This window comes from Melanotaenia boesemani, chromosome 8, assembly GCF_017639745.1.
Source record: "Melanotaenia boesemani isolate fMelBoe1 chromosome 8, fMelBoe1.pri, whole genome shotgun sequence".
NCBI lineage: Eukaryota > Metazoa > Chordata > Actinopteri > Atheriniformes > Melanotaeniidae > Melanotaenia > Melanotaenia boesemani.
Genome location: NC_055689.1, coordinates 18,720,892 through 18,738,011, shown reverse-complemented (window position 1 = coordinate 18,738,011; position 17,120 = coordinate 18,720,892). Strand labels below are relative to the sequence as shown.

Genomic DNA, 17,120 nt, shown 5'->3' with positions numbered 1-17,120 from the left:
CAGTTTAGCAGCTGTCTTGTCACGTGACAGTTGATCGTCAGCTGATTGAAGCGATCAAATTTCGGCTGAGAAGTGTTGTGCTTCTAAACCAGATCAGTGTCAGACTTAAGATTTGATGTGAGTGCGTCTCAGTCTGATCAAACTAGCATATCAGTAGTATACACGCTCATTTTTCCCATTGGCACCATTATTTTGGGAACGTCGCGCAACGTTTATGGGAGAGGACTGAGGCTGATGTTAAAAAGTGATATGGTAGCAACTACAGTTCAACTTTAAGACTTTATTTGTAGTCTGGAATCTCTTTTCATCTGTTACCTTTAATATTTGTTTAACAAGCCGCGGCTAATTTGCGTAAATCATCGTGGACGTGGATCTAAAGTCGCGTAACTTGTCCAGAAAAGTTCAGTGATGGAGGAAGACACACGGGAAGATCAGCTTCTCTTAAATGCTAAAGAGGGCAATTTTCTCCTTATTCAGAGGCTGCTTCAGTCCAGGATTGACCAAAACGGCTCTTTTAATATCAACCGCAGATGTAAGTGTGTGTGGAACAGGTATTACACAGCAGGTATGAGTTCAGATGTAGCTGGGAGTTAATTTTCCTCTCTCTGACTGTAGCTTGGTCTAAAACCACTTCAGGCTGGACAGCCCTACATCTGGCCTGTAATTTTGGCCACAAGGATGTTGTGGAGGAGTTACTAAAGGTCAGATCTAGAACAGTCTACTGTACTCTTATGTTGTGTTAAGTGGAAAAATCACTTCCAGGAATGCATTTGCAGGCAGGGGTCAATGTGAATTTGCAGGATGATATGGGCGACACACCTCTACACAAAGCAGCTTACACTGGAAGAAAGGTATGAATACATTTTCTTATAACAGAAGATGCTGTCTGCAATGTACATTATATGTATCAATTGTCATGAACTCTAGTATTATCTACCCTTCTCCTACTGAGACTCTTAATTGATGACAAGTAATAGACCACGTGTGACCCCCTTCCCCCCTTTCTCTTTGGAACCTTAAGGAAATTGTTCTGTCGTTGCTTCGTTATGATGCCTGTGCCAACATAATCAATGGAACGGCTCAAATCCCTAAAGATGTCACAGAGGATGATGAAATCATTACAATGCTGGAGGGTATGAAATCGCTGGTGTTTTTTAAATGGCCAGTGGTTTTTCCTTGCAGAAGGCCAGCTGTCTTTGTTCTCAAGTACTGTTTGGTTTGTGCAGCTGCAGAGAGGAGGGAGATGAGACGGCGAGAGGAGAAGCTTTTAGGAGCTGCCAGAGAGGGGGACCTTTCCAGTCTGTCTAAATTGGTTTGCATCTGACATTTCTAAGAACTTTGAGTGAATATATTACACTTTGTGAGGGTTTTTTTTTCTGACTGAAAGAAAAGGACTTTCACTGGGAGGTGAAAGTCTGTGAGGTTCTGCATATTTTTATTTCATACATATATATATATATATTTAGCATATATATATATATATATATATATATATATATATATATATATATATATATATATATATATATATATTAGAGGCTCACTGATTGATGCTTAAGCAGGTAGGTTGAGTCCTAAAGATGATTAGATATGCCATCATTCACAGTGATCTGTGAGTTGTTTTTTTTTTTACCTCTTTTTCAGACCAGCTCTGACTTTTATTATCTGGATAATAATAGTTTTATTTATGTAAAAAAAGATAAACATTGGTTGCTGTTTTCTTCAGCTCAGTCATAAAGAAGCTCCAGATATCCACTGTAGGGATTCAGTGGGGAACACAGCGTTACACTGTGCAGCCTACAGGGGGCAGAAGCAGTGCGTCATAAAGCTGCTTAAGTCTGGAGCCAGCCCAAGTGCCAAGAACAACAATGGTACATCACTCGTATTGTTCTCATCATGTATTCGTTCTGTAGTTGTTCTTTGGAAGAAGTAGACTGTCCATAAGCACTGTTTGAGGTAAAGTAGTGTCTAAAGGTGCATCATTATTTCTTTGTTTGACTGATGATGTTGCAGATCAGACACCACTGGATCTGGTTCGTACTGACGAACTGAAGCAGATTCTGGCAGCCTATCAAGACAAGGTGAGAAAAACATTGTTTTTAATCAGCAGTTTCCTTTAGATTTGCCTTTTTCAAAGATTTATACCAAGTTTTTATACATTTTTTCATTTTTGTGGACATTTTAATCCTCAGTCTTTTGCAAGTTCCAACTTCAGCTGTCATGTCAAGATAAAATTCCTAATAGATCAGTATTTGATGTAGTTCATCTTCCTCTGATTTAAAATGACTGTTTTTTTTTTTTATTTGTTTTTTTTTTTATCCAGCACCCTAATTGACGGGATATTTTTAGATCTCTTGTTGCAGACAAAAAAAAAAAAAACATTCAGCTGCAACCAAAACATGAATCTTGCCTCACTATAGAGTAGGATGTCCAGACAACTAGTTCTACTACTACTACACATCTCTTTTTTTCCTGCCATCTTTGTATATATTCATTTTAGCTTTATAGACTGTGAAGGAAAGTCTTGCAACTCAGCAGCCCTGCTCTCGCCTGAATGTCTGATAAGCCTGGCACAGTGTCAGTGTGGAGTTGTGCACAGTCATGGTAAAAAGAGACCACAGACTGAGCTGATGAATAAAACTGAAATATACTTGTAAACCTTTTTAAACAGTGCAACTGAGTGTTTCTGGTCTCATTAAAGATCTAATCTTGTCATCTGGTTCTATCTGTTCACAAGTCTGAGATTTCTTTCTTTTTTCCACCTCTAGGATGTGAGCAGTGGGGTGCAGAAGGTTGAGGGGCCTCTTTGGAAGGTGCACAGATGTTCAAGTGTATTTCCATCTGCTCTCAATATATTTGTTCAGATTAAAACCTAAACACATATTTTGTTATATACCTTTTTGCCACAACAAACTCATTATGAAGCCCAGGAACTGGGATGATTACAGTTGACATATTGTGTCCTGTGGGTTGCAAGGTGGGACTTCTATGGATCAGATCCTGTGGATGCTCAGTCGAATTAGAATCTGGGGGGATTTACACATTAGTTACAAATTTGTATTTTTTTGTCAGATTTCCCAAGTTATTCCTAAGTATTGTGATATGGGGCATTGTCCTGCTGGGTGGGGCTGCTGTGGTCCAGTCCTGGAGAGCTGCAACACTGCTACTTTTTAGATGCACTTCTTCTCCAACACACTTGAACTAATTCCCTCGGAATTCCCTCATGTGCTTGTCATTCAGCGCTGCGAAGGCCTGGTTACAAGCCATTCATTTGCTTCAGGTGTGCTGGAGAAGGGATCTAAAAGTTGCAGGATAGTTGGACATAAACACCCCTGCAAAAGAGGTTCTCAGTTGTCTTCAATTTGCAAATTTGCCACTAGATGCTGCTAAATCCTACACTTCTCCTACAACAAAGCTTTATTGTTTTAAAGCTGCAGTGTATAAGAATTACATAATCTAGGGGTAAAGATGCTGAGCACAGTTGTGAATGGATGGTGGCTGTCAGTGGCCAAAATTCTTTCAGACATAAACATGTTTGCATCTGTGAGTGCATCCAGTGACCTCAGGAGCAGCGATAACTGCAGTGCATGTTACTTCTTTAAAGTTGTGTACATATGTAGTGTATTCCTCTATAGGGCTTTTTAGGTGTTAGTTATCCCAAACATTGCTCTAGCCCCGATCAAACAAAGCACTGCAGTTTTAAAGCTCAGACAGTTCTCGCTTCACACAGTTGTTTGTCATTTCACAGACACCATAGTAAAATGGTGTCAGAAATATGGCAGCTGCCATGTATGTGGACCCATGGCAAGTAAGTATCTAAGAAAATAAAGCCATAAGTGATTACATGCCAATACCATCACATTTCTAATGATATCATATCACTCATTGACCTTTTGATTTTTCTTACACACTGCATCTTTAACTCATTCAGACCTGATGCCTCATATGTGTGAATTTAAGCATGAGCGTTGAATCACTATTTTTAAGACCACTGTTTTATTATTGTTCAGTTACTGGATCCATTTTATGTCTTTGACAGAGTTCCCGCTTTCTTGGATGGCGATCTCATTGGGTGGTGATTGAAAATGGAACCATCTCCTGGTACCCCAGGCAGTGAGATAACTTTCTCTAGTTTTCCAAAGCTTAAAGCCGATATGCACATACATTAAGTAGTGTTTTTTTTTACTGTGTATAAAAAGTCAAGTTAATTGAAACAGTATAATGTTATCTGCAGATACTGAAATAAAGCAAATCTCATTCCTTCCAAAAAATTCTTACTGGGGTGGAAATGACCAGCAGCAACTCATCAGTCATGCACTGAAAGCTGTTTAGACATGGGCAACATCTGTGCTGCTGATGGATTAATGTTGTTATGCTGTATAACTGCTGTTTTTGTGCTCTTTCATCTATTTTTTTTCTTCATATATTATTATCTATTTTTTAGAGCTGATGCACAGGCTGATGCTCGAAAACAGGGCTGTAAGTCTCTTTCACAAGCCTACTGCATGGTAAGTAGCTGAGGCTAAAGACTTATTGTCATCTGTTATGACTGCATAATAATGCTCAATCAAATCATGCCTCACTTGGAACCACTGTCAGCTTGTAAGTTAACAATGTCCAATATTAAGTGCAGCAAACATGACCTTTTTACGTTTGTCTCTCGAGGTCAAACCATGGGATCATTGCTTCTTCATGCTCAGGTGCTTCGATGACACTGTGCATAACTTTAAAGTCCCCTCTAAGATAGACTCATTGGCAGCTAGAAAAGTGAGTTAAACCCCTTTCTGTAATGCTGCTACACCACTGCCTCTGCAAACATATCTGCTTGAATAGACTAATATGTAAATATTACTGGTATTTGTCCACTTAGAAATGGTTGGATGCTTTGGAAGAGCATGCATCCTACAGCACTCGGCACTGTAATCAAGGTCAGATCATTTATGATGGAGATTTTGATGTTGATTTGGAAATGGGGAATCTGACACAAGCAGTTCAGGTAAATTAAAATTTATTGGAACAAAAGTTTATGTGTTGAAGTGGTGACATTTGAGGTGTCCGTTTTTTAATACATACATTTAGTCACCTTTTCTTTTCAAGAGATGCTGTCGTCTATTTGTTTTCAGCCAATTTCAAATAATGTGCATCAGATGATTTCTTGAGCTACAAAGAGTTCCACAGTTAAAGTATTTTCTCTTGTTTATGCTGTTTCAGGCAGCCAAAGTCTGCCAGCAGAAACTGGAAAGTGAAGTGTTAATATTTGAATCTATGGTGAAGAATGAGGGAAATTTAGGTAAGTATCAGATAGATCCATGCAGATAATGCATTGCCCTTTACTTCTATGTGTTATATGGCTTTTTTTGCATGTACAAAATCTGTAGGGATACAAATCCTGAAGTTCTCAAAGAGTGAATTTCTGGGGTTGTTCTTTGATGTGTTGCTGCTGCTTTTCATGGGGTATTCTGGAATATTTATATGTAGTCTAAGTAGTTGTCATTGTAATTCATTGGGTAATGGTAAAAATAGTTGTGAAATTTTGTAGTAAATAATAATGTTGAGTTTAATTTTAGTTAAATTGCATACATTTTTAACACAAGGCAGTGTGGAAGTTGCATGCCTATTTTAAATGCCCTGACATGTTTCAGGCTGATGGACATGTCACATGTGCATCATTTTCTTTCTTTTTTTTAAGCTTTGGCTGCACCTCTTCTATTGAAAGTCAAAGAGACCAGTAAACTTTCCAGTGAAACTTGTGCTGCCCTCAAGACATGCCTAGAACTGCTGTCAAGACAAGAAGAGGTAAGAGAAACCTCTTCATCATGTCAGTTACTGTTGACCAAACTAAAATTATACTATATTTTTTCGGATTTGAATGCCCACTGTGTCATTGCACACGATTGCATAAAATCAGAGCTATTGAAATGTTGCAAAGGTTGATCTAATGCAGTGGTTCTCTAACGTTTTCTACTGTGCCCACTGACATGTTGCCACGCCCTCCAGTTTGGACATTGATCTAATTTATTATATTGTGTTGTTGTAATGTTGTTATTTTTCCCTAATGATTATAAAACAGTGTTTGATTTCAGATCTCATCTAGCGTTGCTGAAGCACCTTTCAATCCTGTTATAGATGTGAAAAGACTTTAGATGTTCAAACTGAGTGCAGCTCTCCGAGCATGTGAGAATCTTCATGTCTCTGATTCAGAAACCAGCACCTGCGTACTGGGATCAGCCTACTGGTTGAATAGATTATACTGAATGGTTACAAACCCTTAAAACCCTCCCCTTACATTAGCTCCCTCATACCAATGTGGTTTAAAATTAATGTCCACGCTTATGTGTCACTGTCCACCTGTCTCAGTGGCAGCGTTGTGCATTTGGGAGGGGAGGGGGTGCATTGGAAGAGTGTGGTAATCACTGGCATGTCTGGAGGAAGGACACAGGAGAGATCCGCTTTTATGCTTAGGTCTGCGTTCAGCTTGGAGATCAGTGTAGAGACACACACACAGACAGTGAAAACCTCGGACTTGGATCCACACACTCCTGCTCTAGGGAAAGGCTGCGTGTGCATTGAGTGAGGGAACTCAAGCATTTGCATATTCACAGGCTCAGCTGAAGATGCATACATTCACCCTCACACAGTGAAAATACAAGCTCGCAGGCACGCTTTCACATGCCAGAGCATCCAAGCCCAGGAAAAAGAAGAGGCGGTGACGGCACTTTCAGATTACGTCTGCACAGGTACAGGACTCAGCTGTTGTTCTTGTGAAATATTCTCAGCTTTCCTCTTGTCAGCTGATACCTGGCTGTGTTTGCTGTGGGCTGATCTCCCACTGATTTGGTGAAAGGCATTTGAAGTTGAGCAGTTATTCATTTGTAGTGTGCTGTTGACTTGAGATTTATGTTTGTATGTATAGATATGAAGCACAGGCAGAAGTGAAGGCTATCATCAGTATGCAGAGGTCATTGCTATGGATTAAACTAACTGAATTTAGCATGATGAATTGAGCTCATTTGAGGTGATGCTGAATGCTGCTCCTCACTGCATCCCAATAATGAGATCATCTTATTTAGTAATGAATTCTGCCCAAGTATGAGCGTAGACGGGCATGAATTCAGTTGCACTAAGGACTTATTTGATGATGTAATACCAATAGATTAGCTTTTAAAGTAAAGATGTGTAATTAGCTTTTGATAAATACCAAGTTTTTCATGTAGTACCTTAACTTTAAAGCTCATATATCAATCTGTTTTTTATTATTGTTTTCATAATACCACACTGACTTCTAAGCATAACATGACAGGCATATCTGCTTCCTTGAGTAAAACCATTGATAAAGTGGGAATTAATCTTCCTATGGGAGATTCATGGGAGAGTACATGTCAGTTTGCATTAAAAAGTGTAGAAAACTTGATTTATTTAGCATCAGATACAATAAAACTCAGCTGTTTTATAATGTACATTCCCAAATGTATCCTGGTTGGCAGCAACAACTGTCCTGTCACAAGAAATAACTGGGCATTCTCAGCATAGGGAGGCTGGGGACGTACACTGCAGTCTCATCACCCAAGAAGCACTTAAAAAGTCACAAGAAAGGAGGGTGAATTAATTACTTAGTTGATAAGAAAAAAAAAATGTCTTAACAAGCATGTTGCATCCACTACTCTCTTGCTAATCTGCTGCTACTACATGAGCTAACTGGATTATATTTCCTACACTGCTGAGATTGCCTGTATTAAGCAGTATTAAGCTAATCCCACATTTTCATAGTCGCAGCCCATATGTCTCTGTTGGCAACACTCACACATTTGTTGCGTGCGCATGACGCACAACAGTGGTCGTGTGTTGTTGTACTTGCACTTTGACATCCGTGAGGATGATATAATAGAGAAACACACTTCACAGTTCAAAGGGTTTTGAAGCAGTTAGTTTTGCCCCTTAGCATTGTAGATGTGACCCATTTCAGCAGCTGCTGCAGAGTGCCACATTCATGCAGTGCATGCAGGGTACAGTGTGACTAGCTGGTAATGGCAGTACATGGTATTTAATCATGTGGAGAGATTTGTGCAACTAACTTTGTTTCTGTGCAGCAACCTCAAAAAGACTGAGCTACAAATGGGCAACCTTGGGTTAGGGAATTTTGGGATGTGTGTGGGGGGTGTAAAAGAGAAAAAAAAAATAAAAACAAGCCTCTAAATCTGTACTTGTCAAAACCAGCAGGGAGATTTTAAACTGTAAGCCTCTACAAGGTTCCCTGACCGTTGTGAATGTACTTCGAGTAGACATGCAGATGAACACATCTGCGAGTTTGTATTGCTCTGAGGGCAGGAGAATGGTAGCATAGTGTGTATATGATATATATACCTTTTTTCTCTGCTATCTGTAAGATAACTCATTGGCCTAATGTAGGGGACACTTTATTACATCTTTATTTCAGTCATTGCCACACAGGCAACTGACCCATTGACTGTCATTTCTTATCATGGAGTCATTACTTAGTGTGTTTCTGTTTGTCAAATTAGCATTCCTTCTGTGTAAGAGGTGATTCTGATCTTTTGATCAAACATGTCTATGCATAAAAGGTACCTGGTACTTTTTCTGTGCAAATGGTTATTACATCTCTAACTGCAAAGGCACTTGCTTTACTTTGTTTTCTTGGCTTCCAGACAACTTGCATTTCTGGGCAGTTTGATGAACAGTATAATGTAGAGCTATAGAGCTATAGTAATTTTGCCTCTGGGATTTGCTTTCCCTTCAGCAGAGAGCAAATAAAAATCTCTACCCTTTGGGGTGTTGGCCAAGGAGAAGCATCCCTCTCAGGCTCCAGCCTTTGCACAGAGCCTCAGCAAGGCTTAAAATAGCACTCTTTGTGTCCAGGCGCGAGGATGCAGTGAGAATGAAAGAGCTGGCTGTGATAGTTACACAACCAAGTCGATGGGCTTTTCTGTCGAGTGTCTGGAAGGAGTGTTGCCACAGATTCCAACACAAGGAGACAATTTACCTCATCTTACATTTTATTTATTATTTTAAAGCTTTGCAACTACTGTGTTTTTACTGATACACATTTAAATTGTGAGTTGTTTTTTTTTTATCATTATTTTTCATGAGTTTTCTGTCTTTTCTGTCTCAGTCCAACTGGAAATGGTTTGTTTAAGCATCATGCTGTATTTCTAGCCACCACAATTTTCCTTGGCTAGAGCTTGACTGATTTTTTTTTTTCCTTCAACCCAAACGAATGCCAAAACAAATCCTATCAATGTGGCAGGAGGAGCCAAACCATGGATATTTTTGTGCATAACTCAAAAAGAAACCATTTATCAGAAGCTGAACCTGCACACTGATGCTGTATTTCTGTGTTTTCCACAAAGAAAATGACAGTAAGGGAATAGAGAACATTATAAAGGGTGAGGACTGAAAGTGTGAAACCATTAACATGTCCTACAGTGTCGGTGCCGCAGTGCTGTTAAATCTTATGTTACAGAAGGTTTCTTTTAGCTTTAATCACAGTTCAAGAAATCTTGCCACATCATAGTAATTCAGTGTATGTAGACGGCTCGTTTCAGCAAGAATCCTTGCAGATACAAGTCAGTATTTAGTTATTATAATTAACTTTTTGTTTTTGTTAAGTTTGCAGTTTAAAGTTTCAAACTTTAAACAAGAATAAAGTAGGAATTGCTCTGGCTCACCTTTTGCTGAATGGACTTGATCAATATTCATTACAGATGGCTACATCAGCGACCTTTAATTGGCTGTGCTAATCAGAAAGGAATAATCTGGAAATATATGCATTTTCTGTTTGGTAGACGTCCACCACAGTGGAATTTGATGCAGTGTGTGTTGATGGATTAAAGGTCAAGCTGCTGACTGCAGTAAAATAGCAGGTCATTCAGGACTGTTTTGATGTGTGTGTGTGTGTGTGTATATGTGTGTAATTTTTAAGAGTATAAATGACTTGCACATGATATACGCTCCAAAAAATACACAGCATATTTTTCTTTTATTACATCAATGCAGAATGAAATGGTGGGTTATTATTCTCTCATATGACCACAGTGGCTAAAGTCACTACGGGGGAAGTTGATAAGCAAAATGCCAAATTTGATTTGCATTGAATTTGAATCAATTAGTTTTTCGACTGACAAACATAATATGCCCTGAATTGTTTGTATCATTTTGATATAATTTGTGGCTAAACATGTATTCTCTGTAACAGCAATCACTTTAGTTGCTAACAAACCTTCTGCATGTCTACACTGGGATGGTGGATCCCTGCTCTTCAGACATATTTCTGTTTTTTCATAGCCATATACACCGCTGTACAAAATCTCAACGACATGAAAAATGAGCAATGAAGTTAAACTTTTGATTTTCAATAGAAGACGCTGCCTTTGTTTTGCAGTCTCAGATTTACAGTGTGATTTACAAGCTCCTCTTCCTCTGACTCATCTGTTTTCAAGGTGACTGGAAGTTTTCAAACTGTTGTCCACTTTCTTTTGCCTTGTGAGACCTCTTGCATTTTTAAGTAATTTCTAAATGTATTTATTTGTATTTTAAGGAAACATTTCTGTTGTAACAAGAGTTTTATGATTTAGTGGCAGTGTCTGGGTTTTCTCTTTGGTTGCACATCAACAGCAGACAACAGGAAACACTGATCTGGCCTGTCCCACAGTGACCCAGCTCTGTGACTGGGGTGTATGGTTCTACCTGAGAGAAACCAGATCTGTGTGTAGGGTTAGAACAACGACCTGCCAACAGCACCACAGATATGTACACACTGTGGCTGCTGAACAAGCAGATGAATGCCTTCATGTCAAACGGCAATCACATATTTCCAAACGATATTGACTGCATTGTTCATGTAGACTTGCATCAGTGAGTAGATTCTTATTCTTGTCTCTGCTGTGTTTTTATCTGCCCAACGATCCTGCCTACAGGTGTGGAGCCTAAAGTTAGAGCAGGAGGAGGAGAAGAACAAAGCTCTGACAGAAGCTCTGCAAACTTTGGCAACTGAGAACCACGAGACTGTGTGTAAGAGCAGGAGGTCGTCTACTCTCACTACCCTCACAGAAGATGACTTCTATGATGCTCAGTCAGGTCAGCAACCCCTAGAAGGACAGACACTAAAATTGTCAAGTTTTGTTAATGTCACATGACCAGTCATCTCCTGAATGGATCATATATTGCTGGGGATGATTTTAACCCTTTAATGCTGTATGTATTATATTAGAAACATACAGTTTATGGTAAAAACTTTGCTCAAAACCCTGTTTTACACAATCTTATACTTGTCTTATGCTCCCTGGTGGATACTTTTGTACTACAATAATTTTGACATAATAGCACAATAATAAACTATGAATGCAAAAATTATTTAAATTTATTTTAATGTTTTGTTTAAGGGCCAATTAAAGACTTCAAATTTTAAAAATCTGTTTTCTCCCTATTTTTTTCTTGGATTATGCTTTAAAGTGACACTGCTTACAGTGAATTGTTGTCAGAAAGTATCAGATTTCTTCATGTTTAGCACATTTTATACTATAGATTTAATTTTTAAGTGACTTAACCTGCAGTTTTTGTCACCGCCTTTCTCCCGAAATATCCTCTAATGACAAGGTGAGTTTTTCTTTTTAACATTTTTTTAAAGTTATTAAAAATCCTCAACACCAATCTTGGTCCTCACGTTAAGTTAAGCAGCTTTTAGTTTTCTTGGTTAAATCGTTTTTCTCATTCTTCCTCGAAAAAACTGGAAAAATTTGACAGATTGGAGGTGAACTCCCACTGTTGGAAAAACATCCCCATTACATGATGCCACCACCACCATGCCCTAAAATAGGAATTTTACACACAGTAAAATTTTCTTGGCTTACGTTTTTCTCATGCTCTCAAGTTACCAAAATGTCCAAAAATATTCTCTGTCTAGTTGGTCTATTGAAAACTTCTTGGAGAGATTTTGGTTGCCCTCCTACTAGGTTGTATCATCCTTGTAGTAGATTTATGAAGCTTTGTTAGTTTGACTGCCTGCACTTTGGTTCATTTCCCGTTCAAAGCCCCATCTTGTGAGTGCAAACATTTTTTCATTTTGCAGTTACGGAGGTGACTTTGAGTTATAAGTTTTAGAAATGTTCTTATACCTATCCCCTGATCTTTGCCTTGCCATGTTATTGCAGAAGAGAACTGTTTTCTCTCCCAGTATGTAGTGGAAAATGTGGCACCTTTTCAAATATGTGTGCAATTCTAATTAAATCCTGCTCAATGACCCCTTGGTAGGTTTCAAGAATAATTTTCAATTTTATTGCTAGTTTTAATTTTTAGGAAAAGTTCATTTGATTTTTAATGTTGGCCAACAACCTGGAATTCCATGCAGCTGTTGCTTTAACATATTATGTAGTACAGGCATATAAATAAACACTGATCTCAGACTAACATATGCAGTTCTTCTAATGTGTGAATACCATATTCTCCTCTCCTTTGTGTTGGAGACAGCACCTGTAACGTCACTGACAGCACTGTGTAGGGGAGGGAGAATCCAGCAGGCACAAGGCAAACAATGTTGGAGGAAACAAAGCCTCTGTTTGGCCTCTCGTTGGTGCTCAATCCTCAGGTGGGGCTTTGCCGGCATCAGGGAGGGGAGAGGAACCCATGCACGAACGCTTATTTTCAGAGCGTATACGGTTGAGGCAACAGAGCCAGAGGTTTTCTGAGCAAGCTACTTGAACCTGTTCGTTACTTGAACTTCTGTCCCGTGTCGTCATCCCACAGAGTCTGAGTCGGAGCTCTCTGTGAGCGGCTTCCTGTCTGTGGCCAGTTACTCCTGCGAAGAGGACGAGGACAGAGACACCCCTCTTAACAGCCTCCACAATCCTAGCGCATACAGGGGGGCTTGCGGAATGTCAGGAGAGGGTAACCGTGGCAACCAACCAGCCCAGAACAATGGAGTCAAGAAGCACAGGTGGGACATGCTCTAGTTCTGATGTCATGTGTGTTTACTAGCTTAAATGATGAACAAAGAGTTGAATGCCAACACAAAGATGTGTAAGCTCATTGTTTTGCATCTTTAAGGCTTTGTTCAAGATGGTCATCTCTGCTGGATTCAGCAGAATATAACTTCAATTTTGAGCCGATGACTTGCTTCGTATGTGTCTGATAGGCTGCTGACCTCAATCAGCAAGCGGGTAATCCAGTAGGCAGTGCTGGTGTAATGAGATGCCACCTTTCCACTCTAGTTTGTTTTTGTAATAAGATGTTTTTACTTGAGCACCTGATCCACAGAGAATAGCCTGTTTTGTTTTTCCTGTGCTCCAATTCTCCAAGTGAGCAGTCATTTTAGCTCCTAGCTTCTGAATTTGACTTTCTCTTTGGATGCAGATTTTGTGTTAGCATCTCTTTGTTGAAACAAGTGATTCATAAATAATTTGACATGAACTGGTTCAAAGAAGAGTTAGAGAAAAGGGCTGGGTAAATAGCTGGCTAGATTTGTTATTTATTTATTTATGTTATTTGATATTTCACTTGTAAGTAGGCCTGTAGTCTTTTTGCTAAATAGGTTAAATATTACAGTAAATTTTATACATAAAAAAAAAAAAAAAAGATAAGCTAATGGCTACAACAAAACTACATGTTTGCCAAACATTAAGAGCAAGTACAGCATTGTGCCGATTGTAAACGATTCGGAAGAGAAACCCCTCTTGTTAGCGTAATTAAATGAATCGTCCATGCTTAAATACATCTTGAATCAGAGGGAACTGGAACAAAAACTAGGCCAGAAGTATATCTGCTATGCATCACTGCTCTGTTCATTGTACAGATGGAGCAATCCCCCCTCCCAGCTCCCATCTTCACTGTTTATTTAGCTGAAGTAATGGCTTTTATGTGTATAGCTGCTCCAGCACTCAATTTTGAACAGGGACACCATCTGCTTCTAGCTAGTGTACCTGTAAAACAGTCAATACTACAGATGTCAGCAAGACTGGAAGATAAACTCAGCCAAATAGATGACCCAATCTAATCTAACAAAGTCTGTGAAGTAGAATAATGGCATGGGGGGGGGTTTCTTATGCAAAGGCTTTAGATGCAGAATGATTAATTAAAAAACTACCACTACCAAAAAGCAACACATACTGGCATACAGTTGTACATCCAATCATGGGTATTACATGAGGCTTGAACAGTCCAACGGAAAGCTTGTTAGCTTACAGGTGTCAGATAACCTTTTCTGCTTCAAAGGTGGATCAGCAATGCTGACTACTGAGGATTTTAAATGGTGCAGGTTCACTTGAGTGGCTCGCCCAGTTCGTATCGCAGTAGAAAGGTGAATTACTTCTGAGTGTTGATTGATATCATAATTTCCCAAGGTTTACTTGTTTTGCACAGCTGACACAAGTTAAACAACAAAACCTTTTTTTTTCCTCTTCATATAGTTGATTTTGACATACTATTTTATTTGACAAACATGAGGCTCATCGTACATGCACCAGTTCTGTCTTACAGTTCTTTTCACTGCTTTCCCACAGAACATCCTTGCCGGCTCCAATGTTCTCCAGGAATGATGTTAGCATCTGGAGTATCCTGAAAAAATGCATTGGGATGGTAAGAACACACCAGCTTTAGTCAGGTTGTGGTATCTCTACTTAATAACTGCTTCCTCTAAAGGCTACTGTAAAAGTCTGGTAATTAACCAGGACTGTAGGTATAAATACATGTTAATGTTAATCCTCTCTGTGTCACCAAACTCATGAAAGTTTTTGAAAGCAAGCTGAGAGATGCACTGCACTTTTAGCAGATGCATACTAAAAGTCAGAAAACCTCACTGAATTTTCAGCTCTTTGCTAAAGAATCCCCTATGTGCAACATTATTTTGCAACAGCAAACTAGGTGTTAGATTTGGGACACCGTGTGAAGTTGCTGCGTGTTGCATAAAACCTGTGATTAATTACATGAGGTACTTACTTGCTGAAGAAGCAAATGCAGTGATATTGTCTTTTATGTTCCTTGCTGGTCCTAAATAAGGCAGGCAATTGTAAAACCCATTTCATTTCTGTAATCAGGCCATAAAAGTATGGGATGGCAACATCAAGGTTAAATGCTTATCATATACATCTACTTGAGTGTATCGATTATTCACAATACGATATCACCACTGAAAACACTGGTACGACTTTGCTTAGAACAGATAACAAAAAATGTGTAGTATAAAGAGTGTAATTATTAATATCCAAACATGATCCACAACCCAAACTGAATAAAATAGGCTTTGAAAGATGTGATAAAGTGCAGTTGCGGTGAACTGTATTTGATTTTTGAGTTTTCTCTAATGAACTAGTAACTGAAAGGAGAAATGCATATTTCTCTGTCAAGTTAATGGGCTGTGCTCTTTCAGTGTCTTTCATCTCCATCTCTTCATGTTCTTCTTCTCAGGAGTTATCAAAGATTGCCATGCCTGTTGTATTTAATGAGCCTCTGAGCTTCCTCCAGCGGCTTACAGAATACATGGAGCACACCTACCTCATCCACCAGGCCAATGCAGCAACAGACTCTGTTGAAAGGATGAAGGTACCAGTGATACGTCATTATTCACAACTCCACCTCCAAAGAATTATTGAGCAGCAGTGTAAATTGTAAATGAAAACTAGAGTTAAATGATTTTTTTTTTTTAAACAGCAGTGATGAAATTATATCTTAGGGAGAGGGAACTTGTCCCATTGTTGTCTGATATAGGATTCTAGCTTTTCATGTCATGCTCACATGTGACTTTTTCTTTGCAATTTAGAACTTTGCCCTCCACGTTTAACATTCAGTGATTTCAATGACAAAATCATGGTTAATTTTGATGCAGTGCTTTCTGAGGGCTAAAACATGAGAGATATCTGATACAGATTTAAGGCCTTGACATAGGTTCTGAATTCTGATTTTTTTTTTCTGTGTTGCAAATGATACAATATTCAGTTTTTGCAAGTTTAAGTGGAAAATCATTATTTTGAGATCACTTTTTGCATTGTGTATAAAAAGAGTTTCAGCAATCATAGAACTGACCTGTTGCCAATTAATCTAATTAGATGCAACGTCCTCCAGCAGCTGTTTCCTTTAAGGACCACTTACATTTCCACCCCAATTTGCCACTCCAGTGCTTTTTGTTTTTATTTGCATTTTTGCACATCGTCACAGCTGTTTTACAAATGGGGTTGTATTAGAATCAAGTCAAAATTCATTTGTTTTTCATAAAGAATTTTCTTATTGTTTTGCTGTTTTATTTAGCACCTTTTCAAATGATCATGGTACTGGGTCCGCTCCATTTACTGCCCGGGTGACCAAGCAGTTAGGTGGACAGAGTTTTCACTTCATTTAAAACAGGGAGTCTATTCTATTCTATTCTACAGTCATTTAGCAAATGCAAGCAACTTACATTTGAGAGTAAGAACAACACAAGCAAGAACTCAAACAAGATGGGACATCATAATTAAGTGATAGTCAGACTGCATAGAGTCCAGTTTGACCCAGGTGCTGTTATGTAGAGCTAGAGGCAGTGTGTTTTTTGTAGTTTTTTTGTAAGTCAGTTTGTTTAAATACAAGATCACAATTTCATCAAACAATATAAACTTGGGCAAAAGTGCACACAACTTATTCAGTCAGCTGGGGCATCAGCTGGATGGTCAGATGTGGTGGAAACGCCCTTGATGTGCCCTTCATCTAAGCTCTAGATAACTATGCATTAAAATAATGCTAATGCTAATATCTTTATACTGCATTGTCCTTATTTGTTAAGAGACCTCCAGTGGACACTGTTGAACTTTGCAGACTAAATGCATGGAAAATTATGACTATTTGTTCTAATTTATCCACCTTCCCCTGCTCGTCATCACTTCTCTCTGGGTCATCACTCAGCTGACTAAAAAGGAGCGTACCCACTAATAAATGCTAATCTGGCTGTGTATGATTTTTGTCTTAATAAAACATCCCTCTGTAGTGTGTTGCCGCCTTTGCCGTGTCAGCTGTAGCCTCACAGTGGGATAGAACAGGGAAACCCTTCAACCCACTGCTGGGGGAGACATATGAACTGATCAGGTACAATCAATAGACAACACTTAAAGTAGACAGATTTGTTCTTTCTGTAGCAGTACCAGTCATTC

At 38.9% G+C, this 17,120-nt stretch overlaps 1 protein-coding gene across 1 annotated transcript in view; it reads left to right on the top strand.

Annotated features, from left to right (window-relative positions):
- Positions 1 to 52: 52 nt before the first annotated feature.
- Positions 53 to 17,120, top strand: part of LOC121643775 (oxysterol-binding protein-related protein 1-like) — a 21,091-nt gene continuing 4,023 nt past the window's right edge. The window contains exons 1-19 of the mRNA XM_041991299.1: positions 53 to 532; positions 616 to 701; positions 777 to 851; positions 1,022 to 1,133; positions 1,227 to 1,312; positions 1,727 to 1,871; positions 2,014 to 2,081; positions 2,769 to 2,813; positions 4,040 to 4,113; positions 4,445 to 4,508; positions 4,666 to 4,767; positions 4,871 to 4,996; positions 5,212 to 5,290; positions 5,690 to 5,796; positions 10,932 to 11,091; positions 12,757 to 12,946; positions 14,508 to 14,583; positions 15,412 to 15,546; positions 16,958 to 17,055. Of these exons, the coding sequence (XP_041847233.1) occupies positions 409 to 532; positions 616 to 701; positions 777 to 851; positions 1,022 to 1,133; positions 1,227 to 1,312; positions 1,727 to 1,871; positions 2,014 to 2,081; positions 2,769 to 2,813; positions 4,040 to 4,113; positions 4,445 to 4,508; positions 4,666 to 4,767; positions 4,871 to 4,996; positions 5,212 to 5,290; positions 5,690 to 5,796; positions 10,932 to 11,091; positions 12,757 to 12,946; positions 14,508 to 14,583; positions 15,412 to 15,546; positions 16,958 to 17,055 (1,952 nt within the window). The 5' untranslated portion in view covers positions 53 to 408. The remainder of the gene's footprint in view (positions 533 to 615; positions 702 to 776; positions 852 to 1,021; positions 1,134 to 1,226; positions 1,313 to 1,726; positions 1,872 to 2,013; positions 2,082 to 2,768; positions 2,814 to 4,039; positions 4,114 to 4,444; positions 4,509 to 4,665; positions 4,768 to 4,870; positions 4,997 to 5,211; positions 5,291 to 5,689; positions 5,797 to 10,931; positions 11,092 to 12,756; positions 12,947 to 14,507; positions 14,584 to 15,411; positions 15,547 to 16,957; positions 17,056 to 17,120) is intronic.